This window comes from Podarcis muralis, chromosome 3 (genome assembly GCF_964188315.1).
Source record: "Podarcis muralis chromosome 3, rPodMur119.hap1.1, whole genome shotgun sequence".
Classification (NCBI taxonomy): Eukaryota; Metazoa; Chordata; class Lepidosauria; order Squamata; family Lacertidae; genus Podarcis; species Podarcis muralis.
Window position 1 is genome coordinate 99,884,839 of NC_135657.1, and position 14,742 is coordinate 99,899,580.

The 14,742-nt window shown below is 45.4% G+C and overlaps 1 protein-coding gene across 1 annotated transcript in view; it reads left to right on the plus strand.

Moving 5' to 3' along the window:
• The first annotated feature begins 8,545 nt into the window (after window positions 1–8,545).
• The window catches only part of ATAD2B (ATPase family AAA domain containing 2B), a 52,911-nt gene continuing 46,714 nt past the window's right edge, over window positions 8,546–14,742 (plus strand). The window contains 1 exon segment of the mRNA XM_028722345.2: window positions 8,546–9,054. Within this exon segment, the coding sequence (XP_028578178.2) occupies window positions 8,875–9,054 (180 nt within the window). The 5' untranslated portion in view covers window positions 8,546–8,874.

The window sequence follows — 14,742 nt, forward strand, 5'->3', positions numbered from 1 at the left end:
ACATTCATAGGATCGCGATTTCTTCCACAGGAAGGGCTCTCGTGGGCAAATCAGCGGAGGAACGGTGGAGCTGTCCCCCATAAAGAGCCCGTCCTTCCTTCCTTGTTTATTATCCCCAAGGATTTCCACAGGAGTCATTTAGCAACAAGGTGCAAGGCTCAAGGTTTTTGGTGAAAGCTTGTCCTGGAGATTGGGGTGGGAGGAAAATCCCAGTTGCACATTTATGTGACACAGTGAGCAGCCTTGACTTTTGACTCTACAATGTTTTGTAAAAACTACTGTAAAATAGACTAAATGCAGCTCAGATTAAGAGAGACAACAAATTAGTAGTGTAATGGAATATTGGTTGAGTTAGCATTATGAACCAATGTACGCCTAGTGTGTCGGCACAAGAACTCTCTAGTTTGTGGAAAAAGTTCTACACTGTGTAGTCATATTTTTATAGATGTGTGGTGCTGGCAGTCACTTGGCTGCTTATGTAAGTTATTACAAACTCTATTGAGATTTTTCATAGAATTGGAAGGGGCCACTAGAGTCATCTAGTCCAACCCCCCCACAATTCAGGAATCTTTTGCCCAACATGGGGCTCAACAGTGTCAACAGTGTGATGCGGCAGCAAAGAAAGGCTAATGCTGCTTCAACAGAAGTCTAGTGTTCTGATCAAGGGAAGTAATAGTACAGCTCAGGCCACACCTGGCGTACTGTGTCCAGTTCTGGGTACCACAATTTAAGAAGGATATTGACAAGCTGGAACATGTACAGAGGAGGGCAACCAAGATGATCAAGGGTCTGGAAACCAAGTCAGTTGAAGGAGCTCGGGATGTTTAGCCTGGAAAAGAAGACACTGAGAGAAGGTATGATAGGCATCTTCAAATAGCTTAAGGGCTGTCACATGGAAGATGGAGCAAGTTTGTTTTTTTCCTGCTCTGGGGCGCAGGACTCAAACCAATGCCTCCAGGTTACAAGAAAGACGATTCTGAGTAAACATCAGGAAGATCTTTTGGACAACAAGGGCTGTTTGACAGCGGAACAGATTCCCACGAGAGGTGGCGGACTCCTTCCTTGGAGGTTTTTAAGCAGAGGCTGGATGGCCATCTGTCATGGATGCTTTTGCTGAGATTCCTGCATCGCAGGGGTTGGACTGGATGACCCTTGGAGTCCCTTCCAACTCTACAATTCTATGAATAGGTGGGTCACTGGTCTGATCCAGAAGGGCTCTTCTTATGCTCTTAGGTAGCTAGTTTGCTTACAGCAGCAGCTGGGAACCTGAGACTCAGGGACTAAGTAGGGACTGTCCCCAGGTGTTATGTACTGAGTTGAATAGGATCCAGAATGCAGCAGTCTGATTGGTCCTAGAACAATAGGATCGAGATGCAGCAGTCTGGTTGGTCCTAGAACAATAGGATTCAGAATGCAGCAGTCTGATTGGTCCTAGAATAATAGGATCCAGAATGCATCAGTCTAATTGGGCCACAGGAGCCACCCAATCCAGTTCCAGGTGGAAGTCAATCCGCAACCTGATTGGCCTACAGGAGAATCCTGGAATTAGCCAATCACGTGGGGCCCATTGTGTAAATAATGTATATAAAACAGACATTCTGGGGGAACTTCCATTTTTCCTCCTCACCACTATGAGCTGAATAAAGAGCATGAAATCCACTCTCGACTCCGAGTATATTTCACCAGGTCATGCCCATCTCTAGGCCACACCCTCCACTGGCCTTTATTGCACCTTCCTTGAATGTTCTTGCATGCCAAGAATGTGTTCTTGAACTGTGCTCGTGCCTCTTGTTTGTCTGTGTGAAGAGATGTGTGTGCGTGTAGAGAGCTCTGGCTTTTACATAGCTGGAATGTGGCTTATGGTACAAAGGTACATGTTGCTCCACCCACTTTTGTCTCTGGCTCCGCCCACCACTGGCATCTACCCCAAACCCACACAGACCTGCATGAACTCATCAGCCAGGGTGCAGAAAATAAGTCCTATCCCTTTTTACATGTCTCCCAGTCATTCAGAACACGGGAGGAAAAGCCAGCTATTAAGAAGAATCAGCCAACCTCCTTTTCTAAAATGAGGTCCCTGGCAATTATGCTAAGACTGATAAAGGGAATCTCCAGCAGTACCTCTGTTTCCATTAATCCTGTTCTGTCTAAATCCGTCTTAACAACAATGTCAATATCCATGCAGGTTAAAATGCCCGCTAGAGCCTAACGAGTGTGTTTCAGGAAAGAGGGAACATTAGGATTTTCTAACAATCTGTTCGACCACAAGCACCTGAAGAATCGCACGAAGTTGCAGGGATTGTCATGGCTAAGTTTTTTGTTTACTGTGTCGGGAAGGGGGGGGGGGGTAAACCTAGATTCTTATCCAGTAATGTGGAAAAAATGATCTAGCACACATTTTAAGGACTCCTTTGTTTTAAAACAAAAAACAGGCTGTAGTCAAACAGAACACAATACTGGCAAAAAACAATTACAACAGCCTATGAGATCACTAAACTCTGGGCCCATCAGTTTGTTTCCAGACTGCTCAGAAAATGATTTCCCCCCTCACCATATGTTTCTACTGCTTTAATACACAGATTCCTAATCCTGAAAGGGCCTCTGGGCACTGTTCCAATGCATACTGCTTGCTTGAGAATTTGGAATACATGTTAAAGAGATTAATGTGGCTTTTTTTGGAAAAAAAAAGAGAGAAAGAAATATAAATCAATGCTAGGATCTAGTAAGGTAAAAAAGGTAAAGGATCTCTGGACGGTTAAATCCAGTCAAAGGCGACTATGGGGTGCGGCGCTCATCTAGCTTTCAGGCCGAGGGAGCCGGCTTTTGTCCACACACAGCTTTCCAGGTCCTGTGGCCGGCATGACTAAACCCCTTCTGGCGCGATGGAACACCATGATGGAAACCAGAGCGCACCGAAACACAGTTTATCTTCCCGCCACAGAGGTACCTATTTATCTGCTTGCCCTGGTGTGCTTTCGAAATGCTAGATTGGCAGTTGATCTAGTAAGATTCCAAGTGAACCATCACCAGCATAAGATTTTTTGCCACTACCTTACACTGCTGCTACTAAGGGCTACTGAGCTCGCAGTCGTGCAAGGGACTTATGTAGCACTGCTGTACCCGTGTAACTGTTCTAGCATGCCCTATGCAAGGATTTGCACAGCTGAGAAATGAGCAGAATGTCATGGCTTCACCTGACAGAGCCAACAATAATGTTAAAGGTAAAGGTACCCCTGACCATTAGGTCCAGTTGTGGGTGACTCTGGGGTTGTGGAGCACATCTCGTTCTATAGGCCGAGGGAGCCGGCATTTGTCCGCAGACAGCTTCCGGGTCATGTGGCAGTATGACTAAGCAGCTTCTGGCGAACCAGAACAGCGCATGGAAACACCATTTACTTTCCCGCCGGAGCAGTACCTATTTATTTACTTGCACTTGACATGCTTTTGGACTGCTAGGTGGGCAGGAGCTGGGACCGAACAACAGGAGTGCACTCCTTCGCAGGGATTCAAACTCCTGACAATAATGTTATAGCTACACAAAAGGTAAAGGACCCTTGGATGGTTAGGTCCAGTCAAAGGAGACTATGGAGTGTGGCACTCATCTTGTTTTCAGGCCAAGGTAACCGGTGCAATTTTCTGCATCATGTGGCCAGCATGATTACGACGACGAGTGCCAGAGCGCACAGAAACACCATCTCTTGCCACCGCAGCGGTACCCTGCACTGGCGTGCTTTCAAACTGCTAGGTTGGCAGGAGCTGGGACAAAGCAACGGGAGCTCACCCCATCGCGGGTATTCAAGCCACCGACCTTCTGATCAGCAAGCTCAACAGTGGTTTAGACCACAACGCCACCCGCATCCCTATACAGCTACACAACACATCCATGCCAAGCACTTCCAAAAGCAAAGCAGCACTGATACACACACACACTATTAAACAGATAACTCTCTCACACACACAGTGAACACCACAGCACAGAATTACAGCGTCATTCCTCTTACTGTGTCTGATTTTTCTATAGTGTAGGTTATAAAAAGACTTTGTCACCTTGCAGATATTACCTTTCAATGCGTTACTCTGACAACCCCATGTAGTGCTGTTGTTTCCAGGGTGGGGGGAGGAACACATTCAGTAGATTTAATTCACAGATAATTCATAGATCGAACGCAGGATGGTAAAGTGAGGGGGATTGCCTCTCAGGTTCATTCTGGAACACTTGGGAATTAACTGTACTAAACCCAGGCCAAGCCTGTGTGAACCTCCTGGGAACAACTGAACTGTACATATGTGAGACAGGAAGCCAAAGTAGGGGGGTGTTTTTGGTTGCTTCCCCAGTACTGTACTTCACAGTCTTCAGCTTCCACCTATTAGCAGCTGTAATTGTTTTCTTGGTCAAGCCATCTCAGGCACCAGTCCTGGGGAGCCCTATGCTACTTATATGTTTAATTGGAAATAAGTATCACATAGAGTTTAATGGGGCTTACCCTCACCTATGGGACGCGGGTGGCGCTGTGGGTTAAACCACAGAGCCTAGGCCTTGCCGATCAGAAGGTCGGCGGTTCGAACCCCCACGACGGGGTAAGCTCCCGTTGCTCGGTCCCTGCTCCTGCCAACCTAGCAGTTCGAAAGCACGTCAAAGTGCAAGTAGATAAATAGGTACCGCTCCGGCGGGAAGATAAACGGCGTTTCTGTGCGCTGCTCTGGTTCGCCAGAAGTGGCTTAGTCATGCTGGCCACATGACCCGGAAGCTGTACGCCGGCTCCCTCGGCCAATAAAGCAAGATGAGCGTCGCAACCCCAGAGTCGGCCATGACTTGGACCTAATGGTCAGGGGTCCCTTTACCCTCGCCTAAGTTTGTCGAGCAGCGGTGCTGAATCGGCCCAAATTACATCACAGACAACCTCCTCCGGGATCACATATTAGTACTGTAGGGGACCAATGGCAAAATAGTGGAGAGCACCAGATGTGACTCTAAACTGCATGACAAGAAACTACATTCCAGATGTAAATGTAAAGTAAGGAGGGTGAGGGAAAAGGGGATTTAAGGTGAGTATGGGGTTGCAAAAAGACAAAACAAAACAGATTGACTGGAAGTGGTAGACACAGAGAGGAATAGTGACTTCATAATTTGGTGGAAAGTGTGCTTAGTAATAGCAATGTGTGGAAGGAGGAAAATTGAGGTTACCATGGGGTGGTGGTTTGTGGGGGGGGGGGCTGCAAAACAGAAAAGTAGGTTCAGAAATGTGGTTGGAAAGTTGAAAGGGGAGCTTAGAGGTTGCGTAGGGTGGGAAAGGGAAGGTCTAGGGCAGCAGTTCCCAAACTTTTTGAGTTTGGAGCACTTTTCAGGAGAGAAATTAATCACAGAGCATTATCGCTGCCCTTATGCCAAAGAAACATTTGAGCATTTTTATTTCCAATCTCTGCAGGGCAGTTTGGAAAATGCTGCTTTAGGGGGTTAATGTGGGGGCAATGGCAAGGGGCCGTCCAGCAGACACAGCAGGGGAACAGACCCTAGTTATTGTGTGTTTCTAGAGCTTAATGCCCTGTCCTGGCATCAATGGAGCTGAAGATGGCCAGGCTATAAATTGGAACAAATAAAATCGGTTGGCCACTGTGGGCATAGAATGCCTTTAGTGTGATCTAGCAGGCCTTGTCTTATGTTCTTATGATATAAATAAACATGTATTCGATCAGGATGATTAGTGAGTTGTTCATTGGTTCAATTTTATTTATAATGCATTTTAAAAAAGGGAAATTGTATGCTGCACCAGAGTAAAAGAAGGGGGGCAATTTCCTCCCATGCCTATTTCAATGAAGGGAATGAAGACTTACAGGTGAAGCAGGGATTCTTTCAGGTGAATCGGGGATTCTTATCTGTATTAGTTGTGAGAGCATTACTGGTGAGTTGAGCAAATTATCCCAGATTAGCTAACAAGGAGCAGGAGTGGAGAGTGGGTTATCCTGCGGGTGGCCATAATCTGTATGGATTTTCTCCTGGGTGGGTGTGAATTCTTTCCCTAGGAGGAAGGAAAGGAAATAATTAGATTTGGGGGGCTTTATTTCCTTGATCAAAGAACTACAACAGGCCAGCAACATTTCTTTATCGGAAAGGTGAAGAACCTCCCTCATAACCATTATTTTGCAGCCCTGCCACATTCACCACAGAACACTGATTTTTAAGAGGACAGGGCTCCTGTACTTTTTGAGCTGCAGCTCTCCGTTTGTGAAATGCTCTCCCCAGGGAGGCTTGCATGGCGCCTTTGTTACCTATATTTCAGGTACCAGGCAAAATCTTTCCTTTTCACCCAGGCCTTTGGACAACTGATGGCCTTTTAAACTGCTGGCGGCAGCGGTGAGGGGCAGTTTGCTTGTAACTATGGCACATGCTTTTGTGTTTTTATAGTATAAGCTGCCCTGTAATCGTCTGAGGAAAGGCTGGAACGGACTTTGGTGATATGGTGCTCTGAAAGAACACAAAATTTGAGGGGGGGGGCGTTATATATTTCTTATTTTCCCAAGAATTACTTTTTGTACAGTTGCTTTTTAAATTGATCTTCTCGATAGTTACCTATATAAATATAGGTATGATTGTGATGGTGATGTGCCCCCTCAGCTTGGTGCCCTGTGTGGGGCAACTGCCCTAAATCTGGGGTTGGAAGAAAATAACAACAACAACAACAATCACTATGCAGAAGAGGGGTTTTAGGCAGCAACGAAATTGCCTCTGCCAAGCTCCCCTTTTCTGCATAACTACTGAGAGGTGCAGGAGTTCTTCCCTCTTTCGCATCTGGCCATCCCATCAAGAGACAAGGAATTTGTGTGTGTGCTTTTGTTTATTACATTTATATACCATATTTTCTTCCCAGAAGCAACAACACTGTGAAGCTGGTTAAGAGGTGGCGATCGTCCCAAAGTGAACCAGTGTGGTCCATGACTGAATGGGGATTGCAAAAACCCTGGTCTCCCAGGTCCTAGGTCTGAAATTCTATTTTATTAAAAAGTATAAAAAAGTTAAAGGGACGCAGGTGGCGCTGTGGGTTAAACCACAGAGCCTAGGATTTGCCAATCAGAAGGTTGGCGGTTCGAATCCCCGCGACGGGGTGAGCTCCCGTTGCTCGGTCCCTGCTCCTGCCAACCTAGCACCTCGAAAGCACGTCAAAGTGCAAGTACATAAATAGCTACCGCTCCGGCAGGAAGGTAAACGACGTTTCTGTGCACTGCTCTGGTTCACCAGAAGCGGCTTAGTCATGCTGGCCACATGACCCGGAAGCTGTACGCCGGCTCCGTTGGCCAATAACGCGAGATGAGCGCCGCAACCCCTGGTTGCAGACCTTAATGGTCAGGGGTCCCTTTACCTTTACCTTATAAAAAAGTTATTTAATTTTCAGATTTTGAAATTTACAAACATCAAACAATCAAAACAAGAAGAGATTTCCGTAAATTCCCACAGACTTCCCTCCTCCCCTTTGGGGCAGCAATATTATCTCTGCCAGGTGTTGTTGTTGTTGTTTAGTCGTTTAGTCGTGTCCGACTCTTCGTAACCCCATGGACCAGAGCACGCCAGGCACTCCTGTCTTCCACTGCTTCCCGCAGCTTGGTCAAACTCATGTTCATAGCTTCGAGAACACTATCCAACCATCTCGTCCTCTGTCGTCCCCTTCTCCTTTCCCAACACCAGGGTCTTTTCCAGGGAGTCTTCTCTTCTCATGAGGTGGCCAAAGTACTGGAGCCTCAGCTTCAGGATCTGTCCTTCCAGTGAGCACTCAGGGCTGATTTCCTTAAGAATGGAGAGGTTGGATCTTCTTGCAGTCCATGGGACTCTCAAGAGTCTCCTCCAGCACCATAATTCAAAAGCATCAATTCTTTGGCGATCAGCCTTCTTTATGGTCCAGCTCTCACTTCCATACATCACTACTGGGAAAACCATGGCTTTAACTATACGGACCTTTGTTGGCAAGGTGATGTCTCTGCTTTTTTTTTTGCGGGTTAACTTTTTTCTTCCTGCACCTTCTCTATGAATCTCCAGTACAACCATAGCCCAACAAGTATCATTCCAACCCTACTCGTAATTTTAATGGTTCACAATGGTGTGTTTTTTAAGGTAAATGATATATTTTCTCCGTTCCTTATTTAAAATGTTAGTCTCCCTGGTTTCTAATTCTTCCCGCCCCGCCACCCCTTTTGCTATTTCAGTATAACCCATCAGTTTAATCTGCCATTCTTCTCTGGCGGCGACTACCTCGGTCTGACCGCTCTAACCACTACTGCACACTTCCTCTTCCTGGGGGAAAAACGGGCCTAGCGACCCCAGTGGAGCCCGACTCGGAGGAGGCGGCGGTTCCCCTCCGCGGAAAACGACCCGGCGGGCCAAACCTCCTTTGCGTTTGCGGCTCCCCCCCCCCCCAACTGCCAACAACTCCAGCGCGCCAGGCGGGCCTCAACCATAGAGACGCAAAAGGGCCTTTCCAACGTCGGCCGGAAGTTCCGGACGCCGCGCGTCGTCACGCTCTCCGTCGATCTCTCCCGGCCCCCCCCCCCCACTTCTATGTTGCCAGGGGTAGGGAGGAGGCGGTGGAAGAAGAGGCGGCCCTATGAGCGGCGGCGGCAGACCGGCGCCCCTCAGCGGCAGCGGGCCGAGGAGGAGAAAGGGGGAGAGGGAACCAAGTAATGGCGGCCAGTTAGTGTGTGACTGAGCTAGAGGAGGAGGAGGAGGAGGAGCAGCTCCCTGCGTCCCTTCGAGCCCTTGTTCCTCGCCCGGCGGCGGCGGCGGCGGCTGAGGCGCCGCTCCCCAAAGCAGAGGCGGCGGCGGCGCCAGAGACTGAGCCTCCCTCTCCGGGGCGGCTGAGGAGGCGGCGGCGGCGGGAGGGGGGCGCCATGGTGAACACCCGAAAGAGCTCCCTGCGCCTCTCCCGCAAAGCGGCGGCGGCGGCAGGCTCCGGGCCCGGCAGCCATTTCATCTCGTCCAGGACCCGTTTGTCTAGGACCAGCGCTCGGGCAGCGGCGGCGGCGGCAGCAGCAGCGGCGGCCGCCGGTCAGGATGAAGAGTCGGCCCGGGTCAGTGGGGGGAGAGGAAGACGAGGCGGGTGCCGAGGGAGGGGGGAAGACTCGGGGCAAGTCCCGTAGCGACGGAGGCGGCGGGGGAGAAGAAGGGGCCGTTGTTGGTGTGGGTCAGCCATTGGGGGGGGGGGAGAGGGGCGAGCTTGCGGGGGGGGGTGTTGCTGGCTCATTGTCCGGCTCCGAGGGGCTGAAGTGCAGCGCGACCGCTCGGGGCCGCAGTACCTCAGAAGGGAACCCTCCCCCCCCCCAATAGAACCGATCCGGACTCTACGATGACGGGGACTTTCTCCCGGAGGGTGGCAGCAGGGGGAAAAGGTTGGGGAGGCTTTTCTGTGGTGGCTCCCCATTCGTGAGAGAGGCTCGCCTGGTACCTTCATTGCATAAATCCGGGCCTGGGCGAAAGCATTTTTTCCCCCCAATTAAACCATCTGTGTCCTTTTAAACTCTCGATGTGTTTGTGTGTGTGTGGGAGGGGGTGTTATCCATTTATTGTTTGTGTTCCGCTTTAATTTCGCGTGGTTTTTCTGTTGTGAAGCGCCCTGCGATCTTCGGGTGAAAGGGCAGTCTACAGATGTAATGAACAGGAACAACAACAAGAGGAGGGGAAGGGGCTCCGGCTGAACTTCTCCAGGGTGACTGACTGCTTGCGTGTTTTGCATGCAAGCACAATATTGTGTTTTTTTGTGGGGCTTCTGCTGCTCTGTATGTGTGCGGAGGCTTGTCTGGTTTGTGGGACTAAAGAAAGGCACGAGAGTCTGGAAAGGGGGGGGGTCCTTTACTTGTATTCGAGCTGGCCGCCTTGCTTTGGTGTTGTGCCAGAGTGAGGGTGGGTGGGTGGAAAGCATCGGGGCCTGTCTGGCTCTGTTGCAAGAGGTGGACGTGAGCAGCGAGCCGGGAGGGAGCTTGGGGTTTTTTTTGCAGCAGCTCTCTATGCGAGCGAGTGAGCGAACCGAGGTCATTTGAGGTAGGACGTGTTGTGTGAGCTTGCACAGCTGAAGGAGGACGCTGCTGGCTGCGGCCAAGAGCTAAGCGGGGCAAAGTGTGGCTGGTTGGGCGGCTCAAGAAGTAGCTGTAGAGGCGGTTTCGGGCGAAGAAGGGGCAGTTGATAAGAGAGAGGAAACAAAAACCCCAATGTGCGCTCTTGCTCTCTTTCCCTCGTCCGTCTCCTGTATGTAGGAGGAGCAGATAGACTGGCAGGGTCTGCTGTGCCAGCCAGGTGTCTGGGGCACGGCGAGGCTCCCCCGCTGGCCTATGCTGGGACTGCATTTTAAAAGACAACATGGGGAAGAAGAAAAAAAGTTTAGGCTTCGAACTGCCAATTTTGTAAATTTCTTAGAAAACCTAAATGGAGTGCAGTTTTCTTTATTAAAAACTGTTTCCTGTTTGGTAGGGTAGGGGAAACTGGGTAATTCTCTGACAATTTTGGATAGAGATGCAATTATTCCTCTGAGGAACGTATTGATAGCTCAGTCCGGCAGAGCATGAGACTCTTAATCCTAGGGTTGCGGGTTTGAACCCCATTTTGGGCAAAAGTTTCCTGCATTGCAGAAGGTCGGACTGGGTGACCCTTGTGGTCCCTTCTAATTCTATGACTCTATAATTAGTTATTTGCCTATATTGACGGATAGTTTATTTTAAAAAAAAAGACAATCAGTAATGTGGATAGGTTCTTCATCTATTCATTTATTAGTTTTCATTGGCCATGCACTACGTAAATGAAGGAAAAATCATTCCCCCCTTCTTTGTCCAACATCTCTAGTCCCACACCTTTCTCTGCCACCCCAACCTTATGCTTACGATAGCAGTGTTTCACACTGAATGTAACTGACCTGTAGATAGTACTATGTGAATGAAAGCAGCAACACAATATGTATCTTTGTTATCCATTAAAATCTATTAATGAAAACAATAAAAAATGACAAGCAATCATGAACTTTTAAAAAGAATCACAACTGAATCTTCTTATACCCTGTTCAGCGTACCTTATTCTAAATACTGTATGTGAGCTTTGTCTGTCAACCTTTCAAATATGAGAAATTATAAATTCCTGACATGACACATTCAGCCAATCCGTTGTTCCTGTAGGGACAGACATAGATGTATTAAAGTGTGCTGTTTCTGTTGCTTCTTTGTAAAGTCACAAAGTAGCCTGATCATTTTGTGAATCTAAGTTTGGCCTCCTTGAGGGGCAGTATTTCAATATGAGTAGGAAAATGAGAGTATGGCTAAATTTTTTTCTTAGAAAAAAAAGCACTGGTGGTTATAAAGAATGCTTAAAGTCCCATTTAATAAAACAGCAGCATGATGCTATGCATGGCTACTCAGGTAAATCCCACTGAGTTCATTGGGACTTACTCCCAGGTAATTGCTATAGAACTGAAGCCTAAATTTAATCATAAGTATTTAAGATTGGTGAGTATGTATAAATTTGCTGACAGTGAAAATGTTAAAGATGTTTGCATCCATCTGTGATAACATGGAAAACTAATTTCAGATATATGCCTTTAAAATTGATTGTGTACCTGTTCAGATTTTTAGGACAGTTATGTACTTTCATAGTGCACCTAATATTTTCTAATTTTGGTCTCATAGAAAGAGATGCATATGACTGTGAAATGCGCCTAGTACTGCAGATATATGTATAAGTGTTCGAAAAATGTCTTTCAGGCCAAGCAAGTGAGTCTCTTAAGTATTCTTTCAAAAACTACAGATGCTATTTTTGAAATATTTGTATTGGGAACTAGATCCTGAATATTAGCCAGCTGTTTTAATGTGCTTATGGAGCTTTGCATACATGCAGGGATTTTCTTGTTCTAGCCTGAGCTGTTGGGGGAATCCCCATGCTGTCTTCTTTCCATTGAAGAGGATGGTTCTTTGGAAGTGCATCTTGGATTGTAGTCGTTTCTTGCCATTCTTCCTTATCTGTTCCTTGTTTGACAAGTGGAATGCTTCATAATATTGCCTTTTTGCAGGCTTATTTCAATATTTTTTTAAAAAAGTTATTTGCTTAGAAATATGATTCTGTTCAGCATTGTTTTGATTATTTCTGATGGAATATCATGCAAATTACATGCACTACTTATGTTCATTGCTGTTAAGTCTTATGTGCCTGTATGAAAGGGGGAAAATGCATAAAAGGCGAAGTGGGATCATTTAGTAAAACCACCTAGATAATAGTTGTCGGTCCCCCCCCCCCCCCCGTGAGGTACCATACAGAACAAAGCTGACCTATTAAAATTTTCCTTAGAACTTGTATAATAGTTGATTGCATGCAGACATTTTGAAGCCAGATTCCAGGAAAAAAACCAATGCAGTACATATAATAGTGATTGTTTTACAAATAGCACCTTGCTATTTTTATTCTGCCATGAGGTCATAATCCTAAGCATACATGCTTCAAAGTCAACTCTAGTGAAATTAATAGGATTTACCTCTGTAAATATGATTATAATTGACATATAAGCTTGTGCAACTTCTTGCTATATGTTGTTGAAACATTTTTGTTCATCTAGAAAAGAGATCCTTAGCCATTTTTGTTAGATACCCGGGAGGTGATTTTAGTGTTGGAAAAAGTAATGTTTAGTTGCAGTAGCCTAGGTTACAGATAACAGAATGAGGTTTTTCCCCAAGTGGTATTGTTATTGTATATTTGGTAGTACAGGAAATAAAGTGGAGTATTGTTCAGATTGATTTTTCAGATCATAAAAATTGTATGATTCAGGTGTGTGTTTCTTTTAAAAAAACCCCGAAGCATTACTGTTGATAATATTTGAAACTGTAAACCAAAGGTTTTAAAATTAATCTTCTTTCATGTGGTTATTATTTTTGCCTTGTTATTTACAAAGCTAGTTTTATGATCCTTTGGGATGAAGTAAGATATCAGAGATACCTGCATTGCAGGGGGTTGGGCTAGATGACTCTCTGAGTTCCTTTAAATTCTACAATTCTATGATTCCATGAGAACAAATGCTGTCATAAGGAGTGACCTTAAATTTATTTGTAAATTACAGTTGCTGGTTGAAGAAGGTCCTTACTTAGCACAACAGGGGAAAAGTTTCCATTCTTGTGATTTATATTTTTTTGGTGGGGGGAGGGGAAGATTTATGTAAGATTTACCCAACTTAATTGAGTAAGAGCGCATTACTGAGAAATGCTGCCTGAGTTGTTACATGTGTTTGTTGCTGGAAGCAGCACTTTCAGCGTGTCTTGATTTAGAAGTATAGCACCCTCATGTATTTAATTGCAGTTGAGGCATAGAAATGGTCCAGCTGAAGTCTATACCAGTCTTCCATGATTTATCAAATTTGAAGTATTTTTGGAAACAAATCTCACTTAAAGGCTGAGAAATCTATCTAGTATAATAGGCTTTATTTCATATTTAAAATTGATGTTGAATTCCCGGTGGCCCATCTAGTCCAGGTGCTGAATGGATATTGTGTGCTTCAGTGACCCTCATGGATCATCTGTTTGAATCATCATGACAAAGTTCTTCAGAACAGCCTGTCAGAAGATTCTTATGCCCCCTCTTCTTAAAAAATCCCCAAGAATGAAATTGCATCACTTACTAGTCAGATTGTTGCAGTTAATTTCTAAAAGTCATTGGGTTTTACTGTGTAATTCTAATCCATTGTAAGTTCTGTCCTTAATTGTTAGGAAAAACAATGGTTTTAGCTTTTCATTCTAAAATATATTTGATTTTTAAATTGTTGTTACGCCCCTTGCCCCAGTACTCTGTAGTCTGATGAAACTTGCTACTTCGAGTCATTCAGCACATGCAATGATTTTAAAGCTTTTATCATTCTTCTAGCTTTCTTCTGGGCTGTGTCAATATTACAGATCAGGGGCCACTAACATTTTTGGGAGGAGAGAGAGATGAAGTTATTCAATGCACACAATGCTGGGTTCTGCCCAGTATTACCTTGAAGAATATAACATTTAATGTCAGTGCTTAAGACACGTCACATAGATTGTGCAACATCCTTACCAAAGCAAGTCCAAGCTAGTCAGCTGTAATTTAAATTGAGCCCAATAGTTTCACAACCAGCTTTTGCCAAAATATTTTGTAGTTGTCTCCTAAGAATAAAAAAAAATGACTGTTGACAAAGGACTGTTAAGCTGTCTTGAAACAGTCACCAGAGCTAAACTAGAAATATATCTGGAAATCATTGTAGCTTGTGATAATTTTTTTTCAAAGCTTTGTGTTTAGAAATACTTGTTTTTAATTACACTGAGCAATAAGCTGGTTGCTAAGTGTCTTCAGGCAATGATGCAACAGTTTTTCTGCCTTGTCTGCTTTAGCTAGTTCAGCTCTCCCATACCACTCAAAAAACAGGTTTCAAACCAGTTGTGTAGCTTCGTTTTCAACTCAGGACAGAATTACTCAGTATATTTGTATACTTCATTAATAGTGCAGGCACACCTTTGGGTTGTTCACACAGCATGTACAAACATGGCTGTGGTCTGGTAGCTTACTGTTTAATATTTTAAATTATATAGTGAGTTATTTTTTTTTCTAAATTAATTAATTCTGTTGTCGGTGTTCAGTATATTTAGTTTACAGCTCCGTGCAGACTTGATAGCTAAGGAGCAGTCAAAGCATTTATTGTAATGGTGTTGAAACTATATTCTGTGGAATTTGGAGGTTGTCAAGAAGATCACTAACAGCGCTTTTCTATTTTAAAAAAA